Source organism: Pristiophorus japonicus, chromosome 32 (genome assembly GCF_044704955.1).
Source record: "Pristiophorus japonicus isolate sPriJap1 chromosome 32, sPriJap1.hap1, whole genome shotgun sequence".
In the NCBI taxonomy this organism is placed as follows: Eukaryota; Metazoa; Chordata; class Chondrichthyes; family Pristiophoridae; genus Pristiophorus; species Pristiophorus japonicus.
The window spans coordinates 10460569-10484275 of record NC_092008.1 but is presented as its reverse complement, the minus strand read 5'-3'; the positions used below and the strand labels follow the sequence as shown (position 1 = coordinate 10484275).

The 23707-nt window shown below is 54.5% G+C and overlaps 1 protein-coding gene across 1 annotated transcript in view; it reads left to right on the top strand.

The window, feature by feature from the left end:
• Nucleotides 1-23707, top strand: part of LOC139240570 (membrane-associated guanylate kinase, WW and PDZ domain-containing protein 1-like) — a 117917-nt gene that overhangs the window by 7055 nt on the left and 87155 nt on the right. Inside the window, exons 4-6 of the mRNA XM_070869115.1 lie at nt 1288-1407; nt 13296-13478; nt 16931-17102. Of these exons, the coding sequence (XP_070725216.1) occupies nt 1288-1407; nt 13296-13478; nt 16931-17102 (475 nt within the window). The remainder of the gene's footprint in view (nt 1-1287; nt 1408-13295; nt 13479-16930; nt 17103-23707) is intronic.

The window sequence follows — 23707 nt, the reverse complement described above, 5'->3', positions numbered from 1 at the left end:
CACAGTGGGCAGAGCTGAGGGTCAGCCTGCCTGGGTCTCCCTCGCTCTTTCAGTTCCAGGGTGACTGACCTTCTTGGGCCTGTTTGCAGACTCTCTCGGAGTATTGAGGTGCCCATACTCTGCAGTCACTTGAAATGTCCCAGCCATGGCTTAGCGGGTCTCACTCTCATGAGGCAGACGGTCATGGGTCAAGCTCGGACTCCAGACTCGAGCCCCATAATCCAGGCCCGACACTCCCCCGGGGCCAGTACTGAGGGAGCGCCGCTCTGTCGGAGGGGCAATACTGAGACAGTGCGGGGCTCCCTCAGTACTGCCCCTCCGACAGTGCAGTGCGGGGCTCCCTCAGTACCGCCCCTCCGACAGTGCGGCTCTCCCTCAGTACTGCCCCTCCGACAGTGCGGGGCTCCCTCAGTACCGCCCCTCCGACACTGCAGTGCGGGGCTCCCTCAGTACGGCCCCTCCGACAATGTGGCTCTCCCTCAGTACCGCCCCTCCGACAGTGCGGCGCTCCCTCAGTACTGCCCCTCCGACAGTGCGGCGCTCCGTCAGTACTGCCCCTCCGACAGTGTGGGGCTCCCTCAGTACCGCCCCTCCGACAGTGCAGTGCGGGGCTCCCTCAGTACCGCCCCTCCGACAGTGCGGGGCTCCCTCAGTACCGCCCCTCCGACAGTGCGGGGCTCCCTCAGTACTGCCCCTCCGACAGTGCGGCGCTCCCTCAGTACTGCCCCTCCGACAGTGTGGGGCTCCCTCAGTACTGCCCCTCCGACAGTGCGGCGCTCCCTCAGTACCGCCCCTCCGACAGTGTGGGGCTCCCTCAGTACCGCCCCTCCGACAGTGTGGGGCTCCCTCAGTACTGCCCCTCCGACAGTGCGGCACTCCCTCAGTACTGCCCCTCCGACAGTGCGGCGCTCCCTCAGTACTGCCCCTCCGACAGTGCGGCACTCCCTCAGTACTGCCCCTCCGACAGTGCGGCACTCCCTCAGTACTGCCCCTCCGACAGTGCGGTGCTCCCTCAGTACTGCCCCTCCGACAGTGCGGCACTCCCTCAGTACCGGCACCGGAGGGGTGTCGGGCCTGGAATTTGGGCCTCAATCTGAATTTGGGCTCGGAATGTGTCCGATCCCAACAGCCAATGGGGAGGCAGGAACCACTCAATCAGTGTTTGGGCCCCGGTGTCCCCGAGGTGAAAGGTCACTGTCTGACCCGCTGACCCGTGACCTCGCCTGGCGACACCGTTTTGCTCGTCTGGGCGGGGTGTGGATTGACGTTCTCGCTCTGTTCCGCCAGGCACGACCAGGTCCCCCCGGGAAGGGGAGATCCCGGGGACCGATTACCACTTCATCACCCTCTCCGAGTTCCAGGCGTTGGACAGGGCCGGAGGGCTGCTGGAAAGCGGCAAGTTTCACGGTAATCTACTCCGCGTCGTCGTCACAGCTCTGTGTGTCTCAATGTGTGGAGGGGTTGCCTGGTAATAACCTCCTCCAGCCTCTACACCGCTCCCTATCTCTGTAACCTCCTCCAGCCCTATACCCCTCCCTATCTCTGTAACCTCCTCCAGCCCTACACCCCTCCCTATCTCTGTAACCTCCTCCAGCCCCTACACCACTCCCTATCTCTGTAACCTCCTCCAGCCCTACACCCCTCCCTATCTCTGTAACCTCCTCCAGCCCATACACCCCTCCCTATCTCTGTGACCTCCTCCAGCCCCTACACCACTCCCTATCTCTGTAACCCCCTCCAGCCCCTACACCCCTCCCTATCTCTGTAACCTCCTCCAGCCCCTATACCCCTCCCTATCTCTGTAACCTCCTCCAGCCCCTACACCACTCCCTATCTCTGTAACCTCCTCCAGCCCCTATACCCCTCCCTGTCTCTGTAACCCCCTCCAGCCCCTACACCCCTCCCTATCTCTGTAACCTCCTCCAGCCCGTACACCCCTCCCTATCTCTGTAACCTCCTCCAGCCCCTACACCCCTCCCTATCTCTGTAACCTCCTCCAGCCCCTACACCCCTCCCTTTCTCTGTAACCTCCTCCAGCTCCTACACCCCTCCCTATCTCTGTAACCTCCTCCAGCCCCTACACCCCTCCCTATCTCTGTAACCCCCTACAGCCCCTACACCCCTTCCTATCTCTGTAATTGTAAAGTCCTGACCCTGCAGTACAGACTTACACGAGGCACATGCTGAAGTCAAGGTCACTCAGGACCTGCACCTTTATTACACAGCTCTCGAATGCCACACTTGCCTGAGACCTGTCATTATATACCTGTCTGGAACAGGTATCCAGTGTCTCCTGCAAGTGCACCCCTGGTGGTAAGGTAAACTTGTGGTTACAGGTCATCTCTAGTTACAGTCATGTATAGCATGGAAAGATACAGTTATGTACAGTAATGTGAGATACGTGACATCACCCTCCCCCAAGGTCTTATTGTCTTTATAGATTCAGTCTCAGGTGGTCTACGCTCTCGCGTGGAGCATCTTAGTTGTGGTTCAGTTGTTTGCCTTGGTGCCTGTTTTTCTTTCGGTGTGATTGCTGGTATCTCGCCTGGGCTGTCTGTTTCGATCAGTATGATTGTTGGTGTCTCGCCTGGGCTGTCTGTTTCGATCAGTATGATTGCTGGTATCTCGCCTGGGCTGTCTGTTTCGATCAGTATGATTGTTGGTGTCTCGCCTGGGCTGTCTGTTGGGATTGCCCTTTCCTCAGGTTGTTCCCTCTGTCTGTCCACCAGGTGTGGTGTGAGTTCCACATTGTAGTCTGCCTCTGGTTCCGCAGTGTTGTTGGTAAATCTAATTTTGACTTGGTCTGCATGCCTCCGGCAGGTTTGGCCATTGTCCATTTGTACCACCAGTAGCCTGTTTCCTTCCTTGCCCGTTACTGTCCCTGAAAGCCATTTGGGACCCCGGCCATAGTTTAGCACAAACACTTTGTCCCCTATCTCATTCCACCTCCCCCTCGAATTTCTGTCATGATACTCGGTTAGCTTATGGCGCTTTGCCTCAACGATTTCATGCATGTCTGGAAGGATTAATGAGAGCCTTGTCTTTAAGGTCCGTTTTATCAATAGTTGCACGGGGGGAACTCCAGTCAATGAATGTGGACGAGATCTGTATGCCAGCAGCAGTCGCGACAGGCGGCCCTGCAGCGTGGGACCTTGGATTTTGAGCATGCCTTGTTTAATGATTTGCACTGCTCTCTCCGCCTGGCCGTTGGAGGCCGGCTTGAACGGTGCCGTCTTAACGTGACTTATGCCGTGGTCACTTATAAAATCTTGGAATTCTGTGCTGGTGAAGCACGGACCATTGTCACTGACCAATATGTCAGGAATGCCGTGCGTTGCGAACATGGTTCCAAGGCTCTCCACAGTGGTGGACGTGGTGCTTGAGTTTAAAATGGTGCATTCGATCCACTTTGAAAATGTATCTACAACTACGAGGAACATTTTGCCCATGAATGGGCCCGCATAGTCTACGTGCACCCGTGACCACGTTTTGGTGGGCCAGGGCCAGGGGCTCAGGGGGGCCTCCCTGGGGGCATTACTGAGTTGGGCACAAATGGTGCACCTTCGGACGCAGAGCTCCAAGTCCGCGTCAATACCAGGCCACCAGACGTGGGATCTGGCTATGGCCTTCATGAGAACGATCCCCGGGTGCTCGCGGTGAAGCTCCCGGACAAATGCCTCGCTGCCTCGCAGAGGCATGACTACACGGCTGCCCCACATCAGGCAGTCTGCTTGTAGTGACAGCTCATGCATGCGCCTATGGAAAGGTTTGATCTCCTCGGGGCAGGCATTGCAAGCCTCTGCCCAGTCACCGGTTAGGACACATCTTTTTACTAAGGATAACGTGGGGTCGCTGGCTGTCCAGGCTCTGATTTGGCGAGCCGTCCTGGGCGAATCTGTGGACTCAAAGGCATTGATTGCCATGACTATCTCACAGTCCTGTTGGTCAGACCCTTCCGTGGTCGCCAGGGGTAGCCTGCTGAGCGCGTCGGCACAGTTGTCTGTGCCTGGTCTGTGCTTTATGGTATAGTCGTAGGACGTCAGCATGAGTGCCCATCGTTGAATGCGCGCCGAGGCGTTGGCGTTTATTGCCTTGCTCTCGGATAGTAGGGACGTGAGGGGCTTGTGGTCAGTTTCTAACACGAACTTGGCCCCGAAAAGGTATTGGTGCATTTATTTGACACCGTACACACACGCGAGCGTCTCCTTCTCCACCATTCCGTAACTGCGCTCCGCCCGCGAAAGTGACCTGGAGGCATAAGCTATGGGTTGTAATTTACCCGCGCTATTGACATGTTGTAAAACGCACCCGACCCCATACGCTGACGCATCACATGTGAGAACTAGCTTTTTACATGGATCAAAGAAAGCCAAAACACTGTTGGAACACAGAAGGTTGCGTGCCTTATTGAAGGCGCGTTCCTGGGCGTCCCCCCAAAACCAATCGCACCCCTTCCTGAGTAGCACGTGGAGAGGCTCCAGCAGTGTGCTTAAGTTCTGCATAAAGTTCCCAAAGTAATTGAGTAGCCCGAGAAAGGCGCGCAGTTCTGAGACATTCCAGGGCTTGGGTGCCAGGTGAACTCTGTTGGGCGGATTCCATCAGCGACAATCCTTCTGCCCAAAAATTCAACCTCAGGTACGAGAAACAGGCACTTGGATTTCTTAACTCTGAGGCCTACCCGATCCAACTGCCTTAGTACTTCCTCCAAATTGCGGAGATGGGAGTCGGTGTCCCTGCCCGTGATAAGTATGTCGTCTTGAAATACAACCGTCCCCGGGATGGACTTGAGCAGACTCTCCATGTTGCGCTGGAATATAGCAGCTGCCGACCTGATGCCGAATGGGCATCGATTGTACATGAAAAGGCCTCGATGTGTGTTGATGGTGGCGTGAACGGCCGTTCATGTGGCCCTTGATGGCTTCTGGCGCCACTGCCTGCTGTTGAGGGCCTGCTCTCCTGCCTTTGTCTGTGTGTGGGGGTCGCGGCTTGTTTCACACTATGAACCCCTTTTTCCGAGGTTTCGTTAGTTGTCGTACCCACAGTGCAGATCAACCTCGTTTCTTCTTCTCATGCCAAGAATGTCTGTGCGACCAGTGCTGCTGCCTCTAGGGTCAAGTTCTTGGTCTCTATGAGCTTTCGGAATATACCTGCGTGGCCTATTCCTTCAATGAAAAAGTCTCTCAGTACTTCTCTCCTCAGTTCATCGGAGAACTCACATAAACTAGCCAACCTCCGAAGTTCCGCCACGAAGTCGGGTATGCTCTGGCCCACACAGCGTCTGTAGTTGTAGAACCTGTGTCTGGCCATGTGTAGGCTGCTCGCTGGCTTCAGGTGGTCTCTCACCAGTGTGCTCAATTCTTCAAACGACTTGCTGGCTGGTTTCTCGGGTGCCAGCAGATCCTTCATTAAAGCGTATGTTTTCGAGCCACAGCTGATCAAGAGATGGGCTCTTCTCTTGTCTGCCTTATCATTGCCTAACCAGTCTTTGGTTACAAAGCTTTGCTGGAGCCTTTCTATAAAGTCCTCCCAATTGTCTCCCGCATTGTACTTTTCATCTGATCCGTTGTTCGCCATTCTGTGGATTCTGTAATCCCGTAACCCGTCGCCACTGTAAAGTCCTGTCCCCTCAGTACAGATTCACACGAGGCATGTAGTGAAGTCAAGGTCACTCTGGACCTGCAACTTTATTACACAGCTCTGGAATGCCACACTTGCCTGAGACCTGTCCTTATATACCTGTCTGGGACAGGTATCCAGTGTCTCCTGCAAGTGCACCCCTGGTGGTAAGGTAAGCTAATGGTTACAGGTCATCTCTAGTTACAGTCATGTATAGCATGGTAAGATACAGTTATGTACAGTAATGTGAGATACATGACAGTAACCCCTTAAGCCCCTACACGCCTCCCTATCTCTGTAACCTCCTCCATCCCCTACACCGCTCCCCATCTCTGTAACCTCCTTCAGCCCAACATCCCTCCCTATCTCTGTAACCTCCTCCAGCCCCTACACCCCTCCCTATCTCTGTAACCCCCTCCAGCCCAACATCCCTCCCTATCTCTGTAACCTCCTCCAGCCCCTAAACCGCTCCTATTTCTGTAACCTCCTCCAGCCCCTACGCCCCTCCCTATCTCTGTAACCCCTTCCTGCCCCTACACCCCTCCCTATCTCTGTAACCCCCTCCAGCCCAACATCACTCCCTATCTCTGTAACCTCCTCCAGCCCCTACACCCCTCCCTATCTCTGTAACCTCCTCCAGCCCCTACACCCCTCCCTATCTCTGTAACCTCCTCCAGCCCCTACACCCCTCCCTATCTCTGTAACCTCCTCCAGCCCTTACACCCCTCCCTATCTCTGTAACCCCCTCCAGCCCCTACACCCCTCCCTATCTCTGTAACCTCCTCCAGCCCGTACACCCCTCCCTATCTCTGTAACCTCCTCCAGCCCCACAACCCCTCGAGATGTCTGTGCTCCTCTAATTCTGCCCTCCTGACCATCCCTGATTATAATCACTCCACCATCGGCGGCCATGCCTTCTGTTGCCTGGGTCCCAAGCTCTGGAACTCCCTCCCTAAACCTCTCCGTCTCTCTCTCCTCCTTCAAGACACTCCTTAAAACCTCCCTCTGTGACCCAGCTTTTGATCGCCTGTCCTGAATATCTCTGTATGTGGCTCGGTGTCTGATTCTAATTAATAACCTTCCTGTGAAGCGCTCCTGTGAAGGGGATTTGTGATGTATTACTGTGTGAAAGGCGCTATATAAATTCAAGTTGTTGTTGAATGATACCGGGGACTGACGGGGTTAAATCCTGAGGACAGGTGGCACAGACCGGGTCTGAGTTCCCTCGAGTGTAGAAGATTAAGCGACGACCTGATCGAGGGGTTTGAGAGGATTAAAGGATTCGATCGGGTGGGTCGAGAGAAACTGTTCCCTCTGGTGGGGGGGCAGTCCAGAACAAGGGGACGTCACCTTCACATTGGAGCCCGGCCGTTCAGGGGTGATGTCGGGAAACACTTCTTCACACACAGGGCAGTGGGAATCTGCAACTCTTTCACAGTATAGAGGAACATAAGAAATAGGAACAGGAGTAGGCCATATGGCCCCTCGAGCCTGCTCCGCCATTTAATACGATCATGGCTGATCCGATCATGGACTCAGCTCCACTTCCCTGCCCGTTCCCCATAACCCTTCACTCCCTTATCACTCAAAAATCTGTCTATCTCCGCCTTAAATATATTCAATGTCCCGGCTTCCACAGCTCTCTGAGGCAGCGAATTCCACAGATTTACAACCCTCTGAGAGAAGAAATTCCTCCTCATCTCAGTTTTAAATGGGCGGCCCCTTATTGTAAGACCACGCCCCCTAGTTCTAGTCTCCCCCATCAGTGGAAACATCCTCTCTGCATCCACCTTGTCAAGCCCCCTCATAATCTTATACGTTTCCATAAGATCACCTCTCATTCTTCTGAATTGCAATGAGTAGAGGCCCAACTTACTCAACCTTTCCTCATAAGTCAACCCCCTCATCCCCGGAATCACCGAGTGAACCTTCTCTGAACTGCCTCCAAAGCGAGGATATCCTTTCGTAAATATGGAAACCAAAACTGCACGCAGTACTCCAGGTGTGGCCTCACCAATACCCTGTATAACTGGAGCAAGACTTCCCTGCTTTTATACTCCATCCCCTTTACAATAAAGGCCAAGATTCCATTGGCCTTCCTGATCACTTGTGTAAAATCCTTACTCGACAGCATGAAACCACACGAGGCACATTCCAGGAACAAGGCCACTCTGAGACCTTAACTCTTTATTACAGGACTCCAAAGATGATGACCCTGCATGGAACCTCCCTTTATATACCTGAGTGATCAGATAAGGAGTGTCTCCCACAAGTTCACTCCTTGTGGTCAAGGTGTGCAATTAGGTTGAGTGTATACAGTGATACAGTGGTGTTACATTGTGGTTACATACATGACATCACCTTCCCCCCCAAAGTCTAACTGGGATCATAGGTTAAGTCTCTCGGGTGGTCTTCGCTCCCTCGTGGAGCGCCGCAGTTGGGGCTCTGGTTGTTGGACACTGATGTGAGTGTCTGTCCCCTGTGGTGATTCCGGCCTGTCCGGGCTGACCGCAGGGACTGTGCATTCCTCTGAATGCTCTTGTTGCTCATTCACTGGTGGTGGTGTGAGCTCCATCTCATGGTCTTCTTCAGGTTCCTCCGTGTCCATGCTGAACCTTTTTTTAACTTGGTGGTCCAGATGCTTACGGCATATCTGACCATTGTTGAGTTTTACCACGAGGACCCTAATCCACTCTTTGTCAATTACAGTGCCCTCGAGCCATTAGGGCCCATGGCGTGATTGAGGACGAATACAGGATCATTTATTTCTATACATCTCCCCCTCGAATTACGGTCATGGTATCCGTTTTGTGACTTGCGCTTGCCCTCAACTATGTCGGTCAGGCCTGGATGAATGAGGGACAACTGAGTTTTGAGTGTCCGTTTCATTAGTACCTCTGCGAGCGGGACCCCCGTGAGCGAATGCGGGCGGGATCTATAGGCCAGCAGGAGGCGCGATAGGCAGCATTGTAGGGAGGGTCCTTGAATCCTGAGCATCCCTTGTTTAATGATTTGGACCGCACGTTCCGCCTGGCCATTGGAGGCCGGCTTGAACGGCACAGTTGTGATGTGGTTGATGCCATTGCCCGACAAAAACTCTCGGAATTCATAGCTCATGAAACACAGGCCATTATCACTAACCAGGATGTCCGGCAAGCCATGGGTTGCGAAGATCGCACGTAGGCTTTCCATGCTGGTGGATGACGTGCATGAATTCAGGTTGATGCACTCGATCCATTTCGAGTACGGATCTACTACAATGAGAAACATCTTCCCCATGAACAGGCCCGCGTAGTCAACTTGAATGCATGACCATGGCCTGGTGGGCCAGGGCCACGGGCTGAGCGTGGCCTCCCTGGGGGCATTACCCAGCTGGGCACAGGTCGTGCACCTGCGAGCACAGTGTTCCAGGTCTGAGTCAATTCCAGGCCACCAAACATGTGACCGGGCAATGGCCTTCATCAGCACAATGCCTGGGTGCTCGCTGTGGAGTTCCCTGATGAATGCCTCCCTGCCCCTCTGGGGCATAACTACCCGGCTGCCCCATAGTAGGCAGTCAGCTTGGATGGAGAGCTCATCCATCCGTCTGTGGAACGGTCTGACCTCCTCAGGGCATGCTCCGTGTGCGGGCGCCCAATCCCCAGTCAGGACACATTTCTTAATCAGGGATAGGAGGGGATCTCTGTTGGTCCAGATTTTGATCTGGCGGGCTGTGATGGGGGAGCCTGCGCTGTCAAAGGCATCGACAGCCATGACCATCTCGGCGCTTTGCTCCGCTGTCCCCTCAGTGGTGGCCAGTGGGAGCCTGCTGAGCACGTCAGCGCAGTTTTCAGTGCCAGGCCGGTGCCGGATGGAGTAGTCATAAGCAGCCAGCGTGAGAGCCCATCGCTGTATGCGGGCTGATGCGTTGGCATTGATGGCCTTGCTGTCTGACAACAGGGATGTTAATGGCTTGTGGTCCGTCTCTAATTCAAACTTCCTACCAAAGAGGTACTGATGCATTTTTTTTACACCATAGACACATGCGAGCGCTTCCTTCTCGACCATCCCATATCCCCGTTCTGCTTGAGAGAGCGACCTGGAGGCATAAGCCACAGGTTGTAGCTGACCCTCGGCATTGCCCTGCTGCAACACGCACCCAACCCCATAGGACGATGCATCACATGTCAGAACTAAATGTTTACAGGGGTCGTACAGGGTCAACAACTTGTTTGAACAAAATAGGTTTCGCGCCCGATCAAAAGCCCGTTCCTGACAGTCCCCCGAAAACCAATCACAACCCTTATGCAGGAGCACGTGTAGCGGCTCCAACAACGTGCTCAAGTTCGGCAGAAAGTTCCCGAATAGTTCGAGAGTCCCAGGAATGAACGCTGCTCCGATGTGTTGCAGGGCCTGGGTGCTCGTCGAATCGCCTCTGTTTTGGATTTGGTGGGCCGAATCCCATCTGCGGCAACCCTCCTGCCCAGAAACTCAACCTCAGGAGCTAAGAAACAGACATTTAGACTTCTTGAGTCGCAGGCCTACCCGGTCCTGTCGGCGTAGCACCTCCCCCAGGTTGTGGAGGTGTTCCTCGGTGTCTCGACCCGTGATGATGATGTCGTCCTGGAATACGATCGTTCCCGGAATGGATGTAAGCAGGCTTTCCATGTTTCGTTGAGAAATCGCGGCCGCTGACCGAATGCCAAACGGGCACCTGTTATAAACGAACAGTCCCTTGTGTGTGATGATGGTGGTCAGTAGTTTGGATTCATCGGCCAGTTCCTGGGTCATATAGGGTGAAGTGAGGTCCAACTTGGTGAACAGCTTGCTGCCTGCCAGCATGGCGAAGAGGTCCTCTGCTCTCGGGAGCGGGTATTGGTCTTGTAGGGACACCCGATTGATGGTGGCCTTGTAGTCGCCACAGATCCTGACAGAGCCATCCGCTTTTAGAACGGGAACGATGGGGCTCGCCCAGTCGCTGAATTCAACAGGCGAGATGATGCTCTCTCTCAACAGCCGGTCCAATTCGCTCTCGATCTTTTCCCGCATCACATACGGCATCACTCTGGCTTTGTGGTGCACTGGCCTGGCGTCCGGGGTGATGTGTATTACTACTTTAATGCCTTTGAAAGTCCCGACGCCCGGTTGAAATCGTGACCCGAATTGTTGTAGGACTTGTGAGCACGAACTTCGCTCCACAGATGACATTACATGAACATCCCCCCATTTCCAGTTCATCTCGGCTAACCAGCTCCTCCCCAACAGTGCGGGACCATTGCCCGGGACAATCCAGAGTGGCAGCCGGTTCACTGACCCATTGTGTGTGACAGCCAACATTGCACTGCCTAGCACCGGAATGATTTCTTTGGTGTAAGTCCATAACTTTGTCTCAATACGTGCGAATTTGGGTGTGCTGGCTTTGAGTGGCCATAGCTTCTCAAATTGCTGGACACCCATGAGTGACTGGCTGGCCCCAGTGTCCAGCTCCATGCGTACTGGGATACCGTTTAATAAAACCCTCATCATCATTGGTGGCGTTCTGGTGTATGAACTTTGAATATTCGCCACATGGACCCGCTGAACCTCGGCGTCCATCGATTTGCCCCAAAAGTCATCCTGCCTCAAAGAACCATCTTCTGGTCCATCTGCCTCATATATTAGTCTGGTTGCAGACTTCCTGCACATTTGAGCTAAATGGCCACTGAGATTGCAGTTCCTGCAGACAAACTGTTGAAATCTGCAAGATCTAGCTGAGTGTTTTCCCCCACACCTCCAGCATGAGTTAAAGTTTCCATTGTTGGGAACAAAGGGACTATGGCCAGGCATTCCGCTCTGACTGTCCCTTTGACTGCTCTTAAGTACCCTATTAGTGGGTGTCAATGGCCCCATCCCGGGCCGCATTGTCCACTGTGATGGCCTGCCATTGTCTCTGTTGAGGTCCTACTCTGGGGTCTATTGCTGCCTGGGGAGTGTCGGACTGCCCCTGTCAGCCTGCAGGGCTCTGAGCAGCATTGATGATGTTGACTCCCTGATCCATCACTGCGTTAGTGGCAGAATTGCGCGTGTATATTATTTTCGTCTCTTCCTCCCCCGCCATGAAAGTTTGAGCTAACAACGGCGCCGCTTCCAAGGTCAAGTCCTTGGTCTCAATTAACTTGTGAAAAATTCCCGCATGACCGATGCCCTCGATGAAGAAGTCCCTGAGCATCTCCCCCCTGCAGGCGTCTGTGAACTTACAGAGGCTGGCCAAACGCCGGAGGTCTGCTACAAAGTCCAGTATGCTCTGCCCTTCACGGTGTTGGTGGGTATAGAATCTGTGTCGGGCCATATGTATGCTACTCGCCGGTTTGAGGTGCTCCCCGATTAATTTGCTAAGCTCTTCAAAGGTTTTGTCTGACGGCTTTTCGGGTGCCAGTAAGTCCTTCATGAGTGCGTAAGTCTTTGGTCCGCGGCTGGTCAGGAGATGAGTCCTTTGCTTGTCGCCCGCTGCATCCCCCAGCCAGTCTTTAGTAACAAAGCTTTGCTGAAGCCTCTCGACAAAATCGTCCCAGTCTTCCCCAACACAGTACCGTTCCTCTGTGCTACCGGTGGCCATTCTCGTGGGCCGTGAATTCCCGTTTCTCGTCGCCAATGTAAAGTCCTTACTCTACAGCATGAAACCACACGAGGCACATTCTGGGGACAAGGTCACTCTGTGACCTTAACTCTTTATTACAGGACTCCAGAAGTGATGCCCCTGTGTGGGACCTCCCTTTATATACCTGTGTGATCAGGTAAGGAGTGTCTCCCACAAGTTCACCCCTAGTGCTCAAGGTGTGCATCTGAGTTGAGTGTATACAGTAATACAGTGGTGTTACATTGTAGTTACAGACATGACAACTTGCTGTACCTGCATACTATCCTTTTGTGTTTCATGCACCAGTACCCCCAGGTCCCGCTGTACTGCTGCACTTTGCTTTTCTAATCTTCCCACCAAAGTGGATAACCTGTACCTGCCCTGGGAGTGTTTGATGGGACAGTGTAGAGGGAGCTTTACTCTGTATCTAACCCCCTGTACCTGCCCTGGGAGTGTTTGATGGGACAGTGTAGAGGGAGCTTTACTCTGTATCTAACCCCGTGCTGTACCTGCCCTGGGAGTGTTTGATGGGACGGTGTAGAGGGAGCTTTACTCTGTATCTAACCCCGTGCTGTACCTGCCCTGGGAGTGTTTGATGGGACGGTGTAGAGGGAGCTTTACTCTGTATCTAACCCCCTGTACCTGCCCTGGGAGTGTTTGATGGGACAGTGTAGAGGGAGCTTTACTCTGTATCTAACCCGTGCTGTACCTGCCCTGGGAGTGTTTGATGGGACAGTGTAGAGGGAGCCTTACTCTGTATCTAACCCCCTGTACCTGCCCTGCGAGTGTTTGATGGGACAGTGTAGAGTGAGCTTTACTCTGTATCTAACCCCCTGTACCTGCCCTGGGAGTGTTTGATGGGACGGTGTAGAGTGAGCTTTACTCTGTATCTAACCCCGTGCTGTACCTGCCCTGGGAGTGTGTGATGGGACAGTGTAGAGGGAGCTTTACTCTGTATCTAACCCCCTGTACCTGCCCTGGGAGTGTTTGATGGGACGGTGTAGAGGGAGCTTTACTCTGTATCTAACCCCGTGCTGTGTGGATCTGTGTTTCTCTGTGTTTAACCTGTGTTCTCCGTTGCTAGGTAACTATTATGGGACGCCGGTGCCACCCATTGTTCCCACGGACCCCAGCCTGACCCTTGACCCCTGCGTGCTGAGGTGCCCCCAACGCGGGAAGTCTCCCGTTGACCTGGAGAAGGGGTCGGGCAGGGTCGAAGGTCGAGGGCGAGGGGATGGGGAGCTGCAGGTTCCCTCCGAGCCCACAGGTGAGGAGCCTGCTTTCCAAGGCTGGTTCGAACGTTCTGACCGTGCTCCTGCAGGCTGGTTAGAGGGCGGGGGTTGCCTGGAGCTACGGAGCAGGAAAAGCCCAGGCTCCAACCCCGGCCTGTGTTGGGTTGCCTGGTCTCCTCCTGCGTGGTACCACACTGGACCAGCTCCGCTGGGCAGGGCCACATTGTCCGCATGTCCCCCGACACGAGACTCCCAAAGCGAGCGCTCTACTCGGAACTCCTTCACGGCAAACGAGCCAAAGGTGGGCAGAGGGAACGTTACAGGGACCACCCTCAAAGCCTCCCTGATAAAGTGCAACATCCCCCACCGACACCTGGGAGTCCCTGGGCCCAAAGACCAGTCCCGCCCTAAGTGGAGGAAGTGCATCCGGGAGGGCGCTGAGCACCTCGAGTCTCGTCGCCGAGAGCGTGCAGAAACCAAGCGCAGGCAGCGGAAGGAGCGTGCGGCAAACCAGTCCCACCCTCCCCTTCCCTCAACCACTGTCTGTCCCACCTGTGACAGGGACTGTGGCTCCCGTATTGGACTGTTCAGCCACCTGAGGACTCATGTTAAAGGTGGACTGCCCGTGATGATGGATACTGAGCCACAAAAGCAGGCAGGAAGCAAAGAGTAATGGTTGATGGGTGTTTTTGTGACTGGAAGGCTGTATCCAGTGGGGTTCTGTGGGGCTCAGTACTGGGTCCCTTGCTTTTTGTGGTGTACATCAATGATTTAGAGTGGAGGCCCGGACCTGCGTGAGAACACCAGCAGCAGGTCGGGGCCATAAAAGGAGCGGTGTGGGGGCCCCGGGGAGCGGTGTGGGGGGCCCCGGGGAGCAGGGTCTCGGGGAGCGGTGTGGGGGGCCTCAGGGAGCGGTGTGGGGGCCCCGGGGAGCGGTGTGGGGGGCCCCGGGGAGCAGGGTCTCGGGGAGTGGTGTGGGGGGCCTCAGGGAGCGGTGTGGGGGCCCCGGGGAGCAGCGTGTGGGGGCCTTGGGGAGCGGTGTGGGGGCCCCGGGGAGCGGTGTGGGGGGCCCCGGGGAGCAGGGTCTCGGGGAGCGGTGTGGGGGCCCCGGGGAGCGGTGTGGGGGGCCCCGGGGAGCAGGGTCTCGGGGAGCGGTGTGGGGGCCCCGGGGAGCGGTGTGGGGGGCCCCGGGGAGCAGGGTCTCGGGGAGTGGTGTGGGGGGCCTCAGGGAGCGGTGTGGGGGGCCCCGGGGAGCAGCGTGTGGGGGCCTTGGGGAGCGGTGTGGGGGCCTTGGAGAGCGGTGTGGGGGCCCCGGGGAGCGGTGTGGGGGCCCCGGGGAGCGGTGTGGGGGGCCCCGGGGAGCGGTGTGGGGGGCCTCAGGGAGCAGGGCCCCGGGTAGCGGTGTGGGGGCCCCGAGTAGCGGTGTGGGGGTCCCGGGGAGCGGTGTGGGGGCCCCGGGGAGCGGTGTGGGGGCCCCGGGGAGCGGTGTGGGGGCCCCGGGGAGCGGTGTGGGGGCCCCGGGGAGCGGTGTGGGGGCCCCGGGGAGCGGTGTGGGGGGCCTCAGGGAGCGGGGGGCCCTGGGGAGCGATGTGGGGGGCCTCGGGGAGCGGTGTGGGGGCCCCGGGGAGCGGTGTGGGGGGCCTCAGGGAGCGGGGGGCCCTGGGGAGCGGTGTGGGGGGCCTCGGGGAGCAGTGTGGGGGCCCCGGGGAGCAGGGCCCCGGGGAGCGGTGTGGGGGGCCTCGGGGAGCGGTGTGGGGGCCCCGGGGGGCGGTGTGGGGGGCCTCAGGGAGCGGGGGGCCCTGGGGAGCGGTGTGGGGGGCCTCGGGGAGCGGTGTGGGGGCCCCGGGGAGCGGTGTGGGGGGCCTCAGAGAGCGGTGTGGGGGGGCCTCGGGGAGCGGTGTGGGGGCCCCGGGGAGCGGTGTGGGGGCCCCGGGGAGCGGTGTGGGGGCCCCGGGGAGCGGTGTGGAGGAAAGTGATCGGAGCCCAGGGGAGGCGCGAGTTCGGGGCCCAGGAGAGGCGAGGGCCCAGGGGCAGCACGGGTCCAGCCCACACTGTGTGCGATATGTGGGCGCACTGGGTCCGTGCAGCAGAGCTGGTCTCCAGTCGTCCTGGTTAACCCTTGCCCCTGGACCCAGACCTCGCTCTGTCAAGCCCCGTGTGGTGGCTGGTGTGTAACGGTCACCCCACGTTAAAACAATCCACCCACAGGCATCTTCCACCCTTCAGGATGTAATTCGGGATCTGGAATATTAGGTCCTTCATTGAAACACCTCTGAACTCATCTATTTTTGTGTGGAAGCAAGTCACCCTCACTTCTTATGATGATGGTGAGAGTTGAATACAGGAGAGACCTTTTGTTTCCATATTTACGAAAGGTTATACTTGCTTTGGAGGCAGTTCAGAGAAGGTTCACTCGGTTGATTCCGGAGATGAGGGGGTTGACTTATGAGGAAAGGTTGAGGAGGTTGGGCCTCTACTCATTGGAGTTCAGAAGAATGAGAGGTGATCTTACCGAAACGTATAAGATTATGAGGGGGCTCGACAAGGTGGATGCAGAGAGGATGTTTCCACTGATGGGGGAGACTAGAACTAGGGGGCATGGTCTTAGAATAAGGGGCCGCCCATTTAAAACTGAGATGAGGAGGAATTTCTTCTCTCAGAGGGTTGTAAATCTGTGGAATTCGCTGCCTCAGAGAGCTGTGGAAGCCGGGACATTGAATATATTTGAGACAGAAATAGACAGATTCTTAACCGATAAGGGGGCGGGCAGGGAAGTGGAGCTGAGTCCATGATCGGATCAGCCATGATCGTATTAAATGGCGGAGCAGGCTCGAGGGGCCGAATGGCCGACTCCTGCTCCTATTTCTTATGTTCTTATAACAGCCTCTGATTCTATACCCTCTGTGACGGAGCGAAGTGGGCCCAGGGACGGAGCGAAGTGGGCCTAGAGACGGAGCGGACTGGGCCCGGGGCCGGAGCGGACTGGCCCGAGGGACGGAGCGGACAGAGCCCGGGGACGGAGCGGACAGGGCCCGGGGACGGAACGGAGTAGGCCCGGGGACGGAGCGGAGTAGGCCCATGGAAAGGAGCGGACCGTGTCCGGGGACGGAGCGGACAGGGCCCGGGGACGGAGCAGACTGGGCCCGGGGACGGAGCGGACTGGGCCCGGGGATGGAGCGGACTGGGCCCGGGGACGGAGCGGACTGGGCCCGGGGACGGAGCGGACTGGGCCCGGGGACGGAGCGGACTGGGCCCGAGGCCTGCACCCGGGCATGGTAAAGGACCAGAGCTGATCCTCCGCTTGTCCCCAAGCGGCAGCCACACGGCAGGAGCAATGAGGAGCAGGAACTGGGCCGCGGGAGGGAGGGAGGGAGGGAGGGGGGTGCCTGGGCAGCGGATGGTCCCGGGCCTCGCGGTGCATCGCTAACCCTCCCGGGGCAAGGTGCGGGAAGCGACACTAACCCCGGTTCCCCTGATTCGTCAACAGGACCGACAGCGACTGTCGCCAACGGGAACATGACTCCTGCTGACACCAATCAGAACGCAGCATTGCAGGGGAAGGAGATCCCAGCGCTGGAGAGAGGGGCAGAGGAACATGGCCCGGCAGTGGTCTCGCTCCCAGAGCACCGGGAACAGGAGGGACTTTCGCCGGAGGAAAGGTACATCCACTCCGGTATACCCCTCACTGTAACACTGATATACCCCACACCCCTCACTGTAACACTGATATACCCCACATCCACCACTGTTACACTGATATACCCCACATCCCTCACTGCAACACACTGATATACCCCACACCGCTCACTGTAACACTGATATACCCCACACCCCTCACTGTAACACTGATATACCCCACACCCCTCACTGTAACACTGATATACCCCACACCCCTCACTGTAACACTGATATACCCCACACCCCTCACTGTAACACTGATATACCCCACACCCCTCAGTGTAACACTGATATACCCCACACCCCTCACTGTAACACTGATATACCCCACACCCCTCACTGTAACACTGATATACCCCACACCCCTCACTGTAACACTGATATACCCCACACCCCTCACTGTAACACCGATATACCCACACCCCTCAGTGTAACACTGATATACCCCACACCCCTCACTGTAACACCGATATACCCCACACCCCTCACTGTAACACTGATATACCCCACACCCCTCACTAACACAGATATACCCCACACCCCTCTCTGTAACACACTGATATATCCCACACCCCTCACTGTAACACTGATATTCACCACACCCCTCACTGCAACACTGATATACCCCACATCCACCACTGTTACACTGATATACCCCACACCCCTCACTGTAACACCGATATACCCCACACCCCTCAGTGTAACACTGATATACCCCACACCCCTCACTGTAACACTGATATACCCCACATCCACCACTGTTACACTGATATACCCCACACCCCTCACTGTAACACTGATATACCCCACACCCCTCACTGCAACACTGATATACCCCACATCCACCACTGTTACACTGATATACCCCACACCCGTCACTGTAACACTGATATACCCCACACCCCTCACTGTAACACTGATATACCCCACACCCCTCACTAACACAGATATACCCCACACCCCTCTCTGTAACACACTGATATATCCCACACCCCTCACTGTAACACTGATATTCACCACACCCCTCACTGCAACACTGATATACCCCACATCCACCACTGTTACACTGATATACCCCACACCCCTCACTGTAACACTGATACACCCCACAGCCCTCACTGTAACACTGATATACCCCACACCCCTCACTGCAACACTGATATACCCCACATCCACCACTGTTACACTGATATACCCCACACCCCTCACTGTAACACTGATACACCCCACAGCCCTCACTGTAACACTGATATACCCCACACCCCTCACTGTAACACTGATATACCCCACACCCCTCACTGTAACACTGATACACCCCACATCCCTCATTGTAACACTGATATACCCCACACCTCTCACTGTAACACTGATATACCCCACACCCCTCACTGCAACACACTGATATACCCCACATCCCTCACTGTAACACTGATATACCTCACACCTCTCACTGTAACACTGATATACCCCACACCCCTCACTGTAACACTGATATACCCCACATCCCTCACTGTAACACTGATATACCCCACATCCCTCACTGCAACACACTGATATACCCCACATCCCTCACTGTAACACTGATATACCCCACACCCCTCACTGTAACACTGATATACCCCACACCCCTCAGTGTAACACTGAGAAACCCATCACCCCTCACTGTAACACTGATATACCCCACACCCCTCACTATAACACTGATATACCCCACACCCCTCACTGTAACACTGATATAGCACACACCCCTCACTATAAAACTGATATATCCCACACCCCTCACTGTAACACTGATATACCCCACACCCCTCACTGTAACACTGAATTAGCCCACACCCCTCACTGTAACACAGATATACCCGACACCCCTCTCTGTAACACACTGATATACCCCACACCCCTCACTGTAACACTGATATACCTCACACCCCTCACTGCAACACTGATATACCCCACACCCCTCACTAACACAGATATACCCCACACCCCTCTCTGTAACACACTGATATACCTCACACCCCTCACTGTAACACTGATATACACCACACCCCTCACTGTAACTGATATACACCACACCCTTCACTGTAACACTGATATCCCCCACACACCTCACTGTAACACTGATATACCCCACACCCCTCACTGTAACACTGATGTAACCCACACCCCTCACTGTAACACTGATATACCTCTCACCGCTCACTGTAACACGGATATAACCCACACCCCTCAATGTAACACTGATATACCACACACCCTTCACTGTAACACTGATATACCCATCACCCCTCACTGTAACACTGATATACCCCACACCCCTCACTGTAACACTGATATACCCCACACCCCTCACTGTAACACTGATATATCCCACACCCCTCACCGTAACACTGATATACCCCACACCCCTCACTGTATCACTGATATACCCCACACCCCTCAGTGTAGCACTGATATACCCCATACCCCTCACTGTAACACTGATATACCCCACACCCCTCAGTGTAACACTGATATACCCCGAAACACTGAGTGTAACACTGATACACCCCACATCCCTCAGTGTAACACTGATATACACCACACCCCTCAGTGTAACACTGATATACCCCACACCACTCACTGTAACACTGATAGACCCCGCACCCCTCACTGTAACACTGATATACCCCACACCGCTCACTGCAACACGGATATACCCCACACCCCTCACTGTAACACTGATATACCCCACACTCCTCACTGCAACACTGATATACCACACACCCCTCACTGTAACACTGATATACCCATCACCCCTCACTGTAACACTGATATACCCCACACCCCTCACTGTAACACTGATATACCCCACACCCCTCACTGTAAGGTTGATATACCCCACACCCCTCACTGTAAAACTGATATACCCCACACCCCTCACTGTAAGATTGATATACCCCACACCCCTCACTGTAAAACTGATATACCCCACACCCCTCAATGTAAGATTGATATACCCCACACCCCTCACTGTAAAACTGATATACCCCACACCCCTCACTGTAAGATTGATATACCCCACACCCCTCATTGTAAAACTGATATACCCCACACCCCTCACTGTAACATTTATATACCCCACACCCCTCACTGTAACACACTGACATACCCCACAGCCCCCACTGTAACACTGATATAACCCGCACCCCTCACTGTACCACTGATATACCACGCACCCCTCACTGTAACACACTGATATACCCCACATCCCCCACCGTAACACTGATACACCCCTCACTGTAACACTGATATACCCCACACCCTTCACTGCAACACTGATATATCCCACACCCCTCACTGTAACACTGATATACCTCACACCCCTCACTGCAACACTGATATACCCCACACCCCTCACTAACACAGATATACCCCACACCCCTCTCTGTAACACACTGATATACCTCACACCCCTCACTGTAACACTGATATACCCCACACCCCTCACTGTAACACTGATGTAACCCACACCCCTCACTGTAACACTGATATACCTCACACCGCTCACTGTAATACTGATATACCCCACACCGCTCACTGTAACATTTATATACCCCACACCCCTCACTGTAACACACTGATATACCCCACAGCCCCCACTGTAGCACTGATATAACCTGCACCCCTCACTGTACCACTGATATACCACGCACCCCTCACTGTAACACACTGATATACCCCACATCCCCCACCGTAACACTGATACACCCCTCACTGTAACACTGATATACCCCACACCCTTCACTGCAACACTGATATATCCCACACCCCTCACTGTAACACTGATATATCCCACACCCCTCACTGTAACACTGATATACCCCACACCCCTCACTGTAACACTGAATTAGCCCACACCCCTCACTGTAACACAGATATACCCCACACCCCTCTCTGTAACACACTGATATACCCCACACCCCTCACTGTAACATTGATATACCTCACACCCCTCACTGCAACACTGATATACCCCACACCCCTCACTAACACAGATATACCCCACACCCCTCTCTGTAACACACTGATATACCTCACACCCCTCACTGTAACACTGATATACACCACACCCCTCACTGTAACTGATATACACCACACCCTTCACTGTAACACTGATATCCCCCACACACCTCACTGTAACACTGATATACCCCACACCCCTCACTGTAACACTGATGTAACCCACACCCCTCACTGTAACACTGATATACCTCACACCGCTCACTGTAACACGGATATAACCCACACCCCTCAATGTAACACTGATATACCCCACACCCCTCACTGTAACACTGATATACCCCACACCCCTCACTGTAACACTGATATACCCCACACCCCTCACTGTATCACTGATATACCCCACACCCCTCAGTGTAGCACTGATATACCCCACACCCCTCAATGTAACACTGATATACCCCACACCCCTCACTGTAACACTGATATACCCCACAATCCTCAGTGTAACACTGATATACCCCACACAATCAGTGCAACACTGATATACCCAACACGACTCATTGTAACACTGATATACCCCACACCGCTCACTCTAACACTGATATACCCCACACCCCTCACTGTAAAACTGATATACCCCACACACCTCAGTGTAACACTGATATACCCCACACCTCTCACTGTGTACACTGATATACCCCACACCCCTCACTGTAACACTGATATACCCCACACCCCTCAGTGTAACACTGATATACCCCAAACACTGAGTGTAACACTGATATAACCCACACCCCTCAGTGTAACACTGATATACCCCACACCCCTCACTGTAACACTGATATACCCCACACCCCTCAGAGTAACACTGATATACCCCACACCCCTCACTGTAACACTGATATACCCCACACCATTCACTGTTACACTGATATACCCCACACCGCTCACTGTAAGACACTGATATACCCCACACCCCTCACTGTAACACTGATATACCCCACACCCCTAACTGTAAGACTGATATACCCCACACCCCTCACTGTAATACTGATATACCCCACACTCCTCACTGTAACACTGATAAACACCACACCCCTCAGTGTAACACTGATATACCCCACACCCGAGTGCAACACTGATATACCCCACAACACTCACTGCAACACTGATATACCCCACACCCCTCAGTGCAACATTGATATACCCCACAACACTCAGTGTAACACTGATATACCCCACACCCCTCAGTGTAACACTGATATACCCCACACCCCTCACTGTAACACTGATATACCCCACACCCCTCACTGTAACACTGATATACCTCACACCTCTCACTGTGTACACTGATATACCCCATACCCCTCACTGTAACACTGATATACCCCACACCCCTCAGTGTAACACTGATATACCCCGAAACACTGAGTGTAACACTGATACACCCCACATCCCTCAGTATAACACTGATATACTCCACACCCCTCAGTGTAACACTGATATACCCAACACCACTCACTGTAACACTGATAGACCCCGCACCCCTCACTGTAATACTGATATACCCCACACCCCTCACTGTAACACTGATATACCCCACACCCCTCAGAGTAACACTGATATACCCCACACCCCTCACTGTAACACTGATATACCCCACACCATTCACTGTTACACTGATATACCCCACACCGCTCACTGTAAGACACTGATATACCCCACACCCCTCACTGTAACACTGATATACCCCACACCCCTAACTGTAAGACTGATATACCCCACACCCCTCACTGTAATACTGATATACCCCACACTCCTCACTGTAACACTGATAAACACCACACCCCTCAGTGTAACACTGATATACCCCACACCCGAGTGCAACACTGATATACCCCACAACACTCACTGCAACACTGATATACCCCACACCCCTCAGTGCAACATTGATATACCCCACAACACTCAGTGTAACACTGATATACCCCACACCCCTCAGTGTAACACTGATATACCCCACACCCCTCACTGTAACACTGATATACCCCACACCCCTCACTGTAACACTGATATACCCCACACCTCTCAGTGTAACACTGATATACCCCGAAACACTGAGTGTAACACTGATACACCCCACATCCCTCAGTGTAACACTGATATACCCCACACCCCTCAGTGTAACACTGATATACCACACACCACTCACTGTAACACTGATAGACGACGCACCCCTCACTGTAATACTGATATACCCCACACCCCTCACTGTAACACTGATATACCCCACACCTCGCCCTGAAACACTGATATAGCACACACCCCTCACTATAAAACTGATATACCCCACACCCCTCACTGTAACACTGCTATACCCCGCACCCCTCACTGTAATACTGATATACCCCACACCCCTCTCTGTAACACTGATATACCCCACAACACTCACTGTAACACTGATATACCCCACACCCCTCAGTGTAACACTGATATACCCCATACCCCTCACTGTAACACTGATATACCCCACACCCCTCACTGTAATACTGATATACCCCACACCCCTCTCTGTAACACT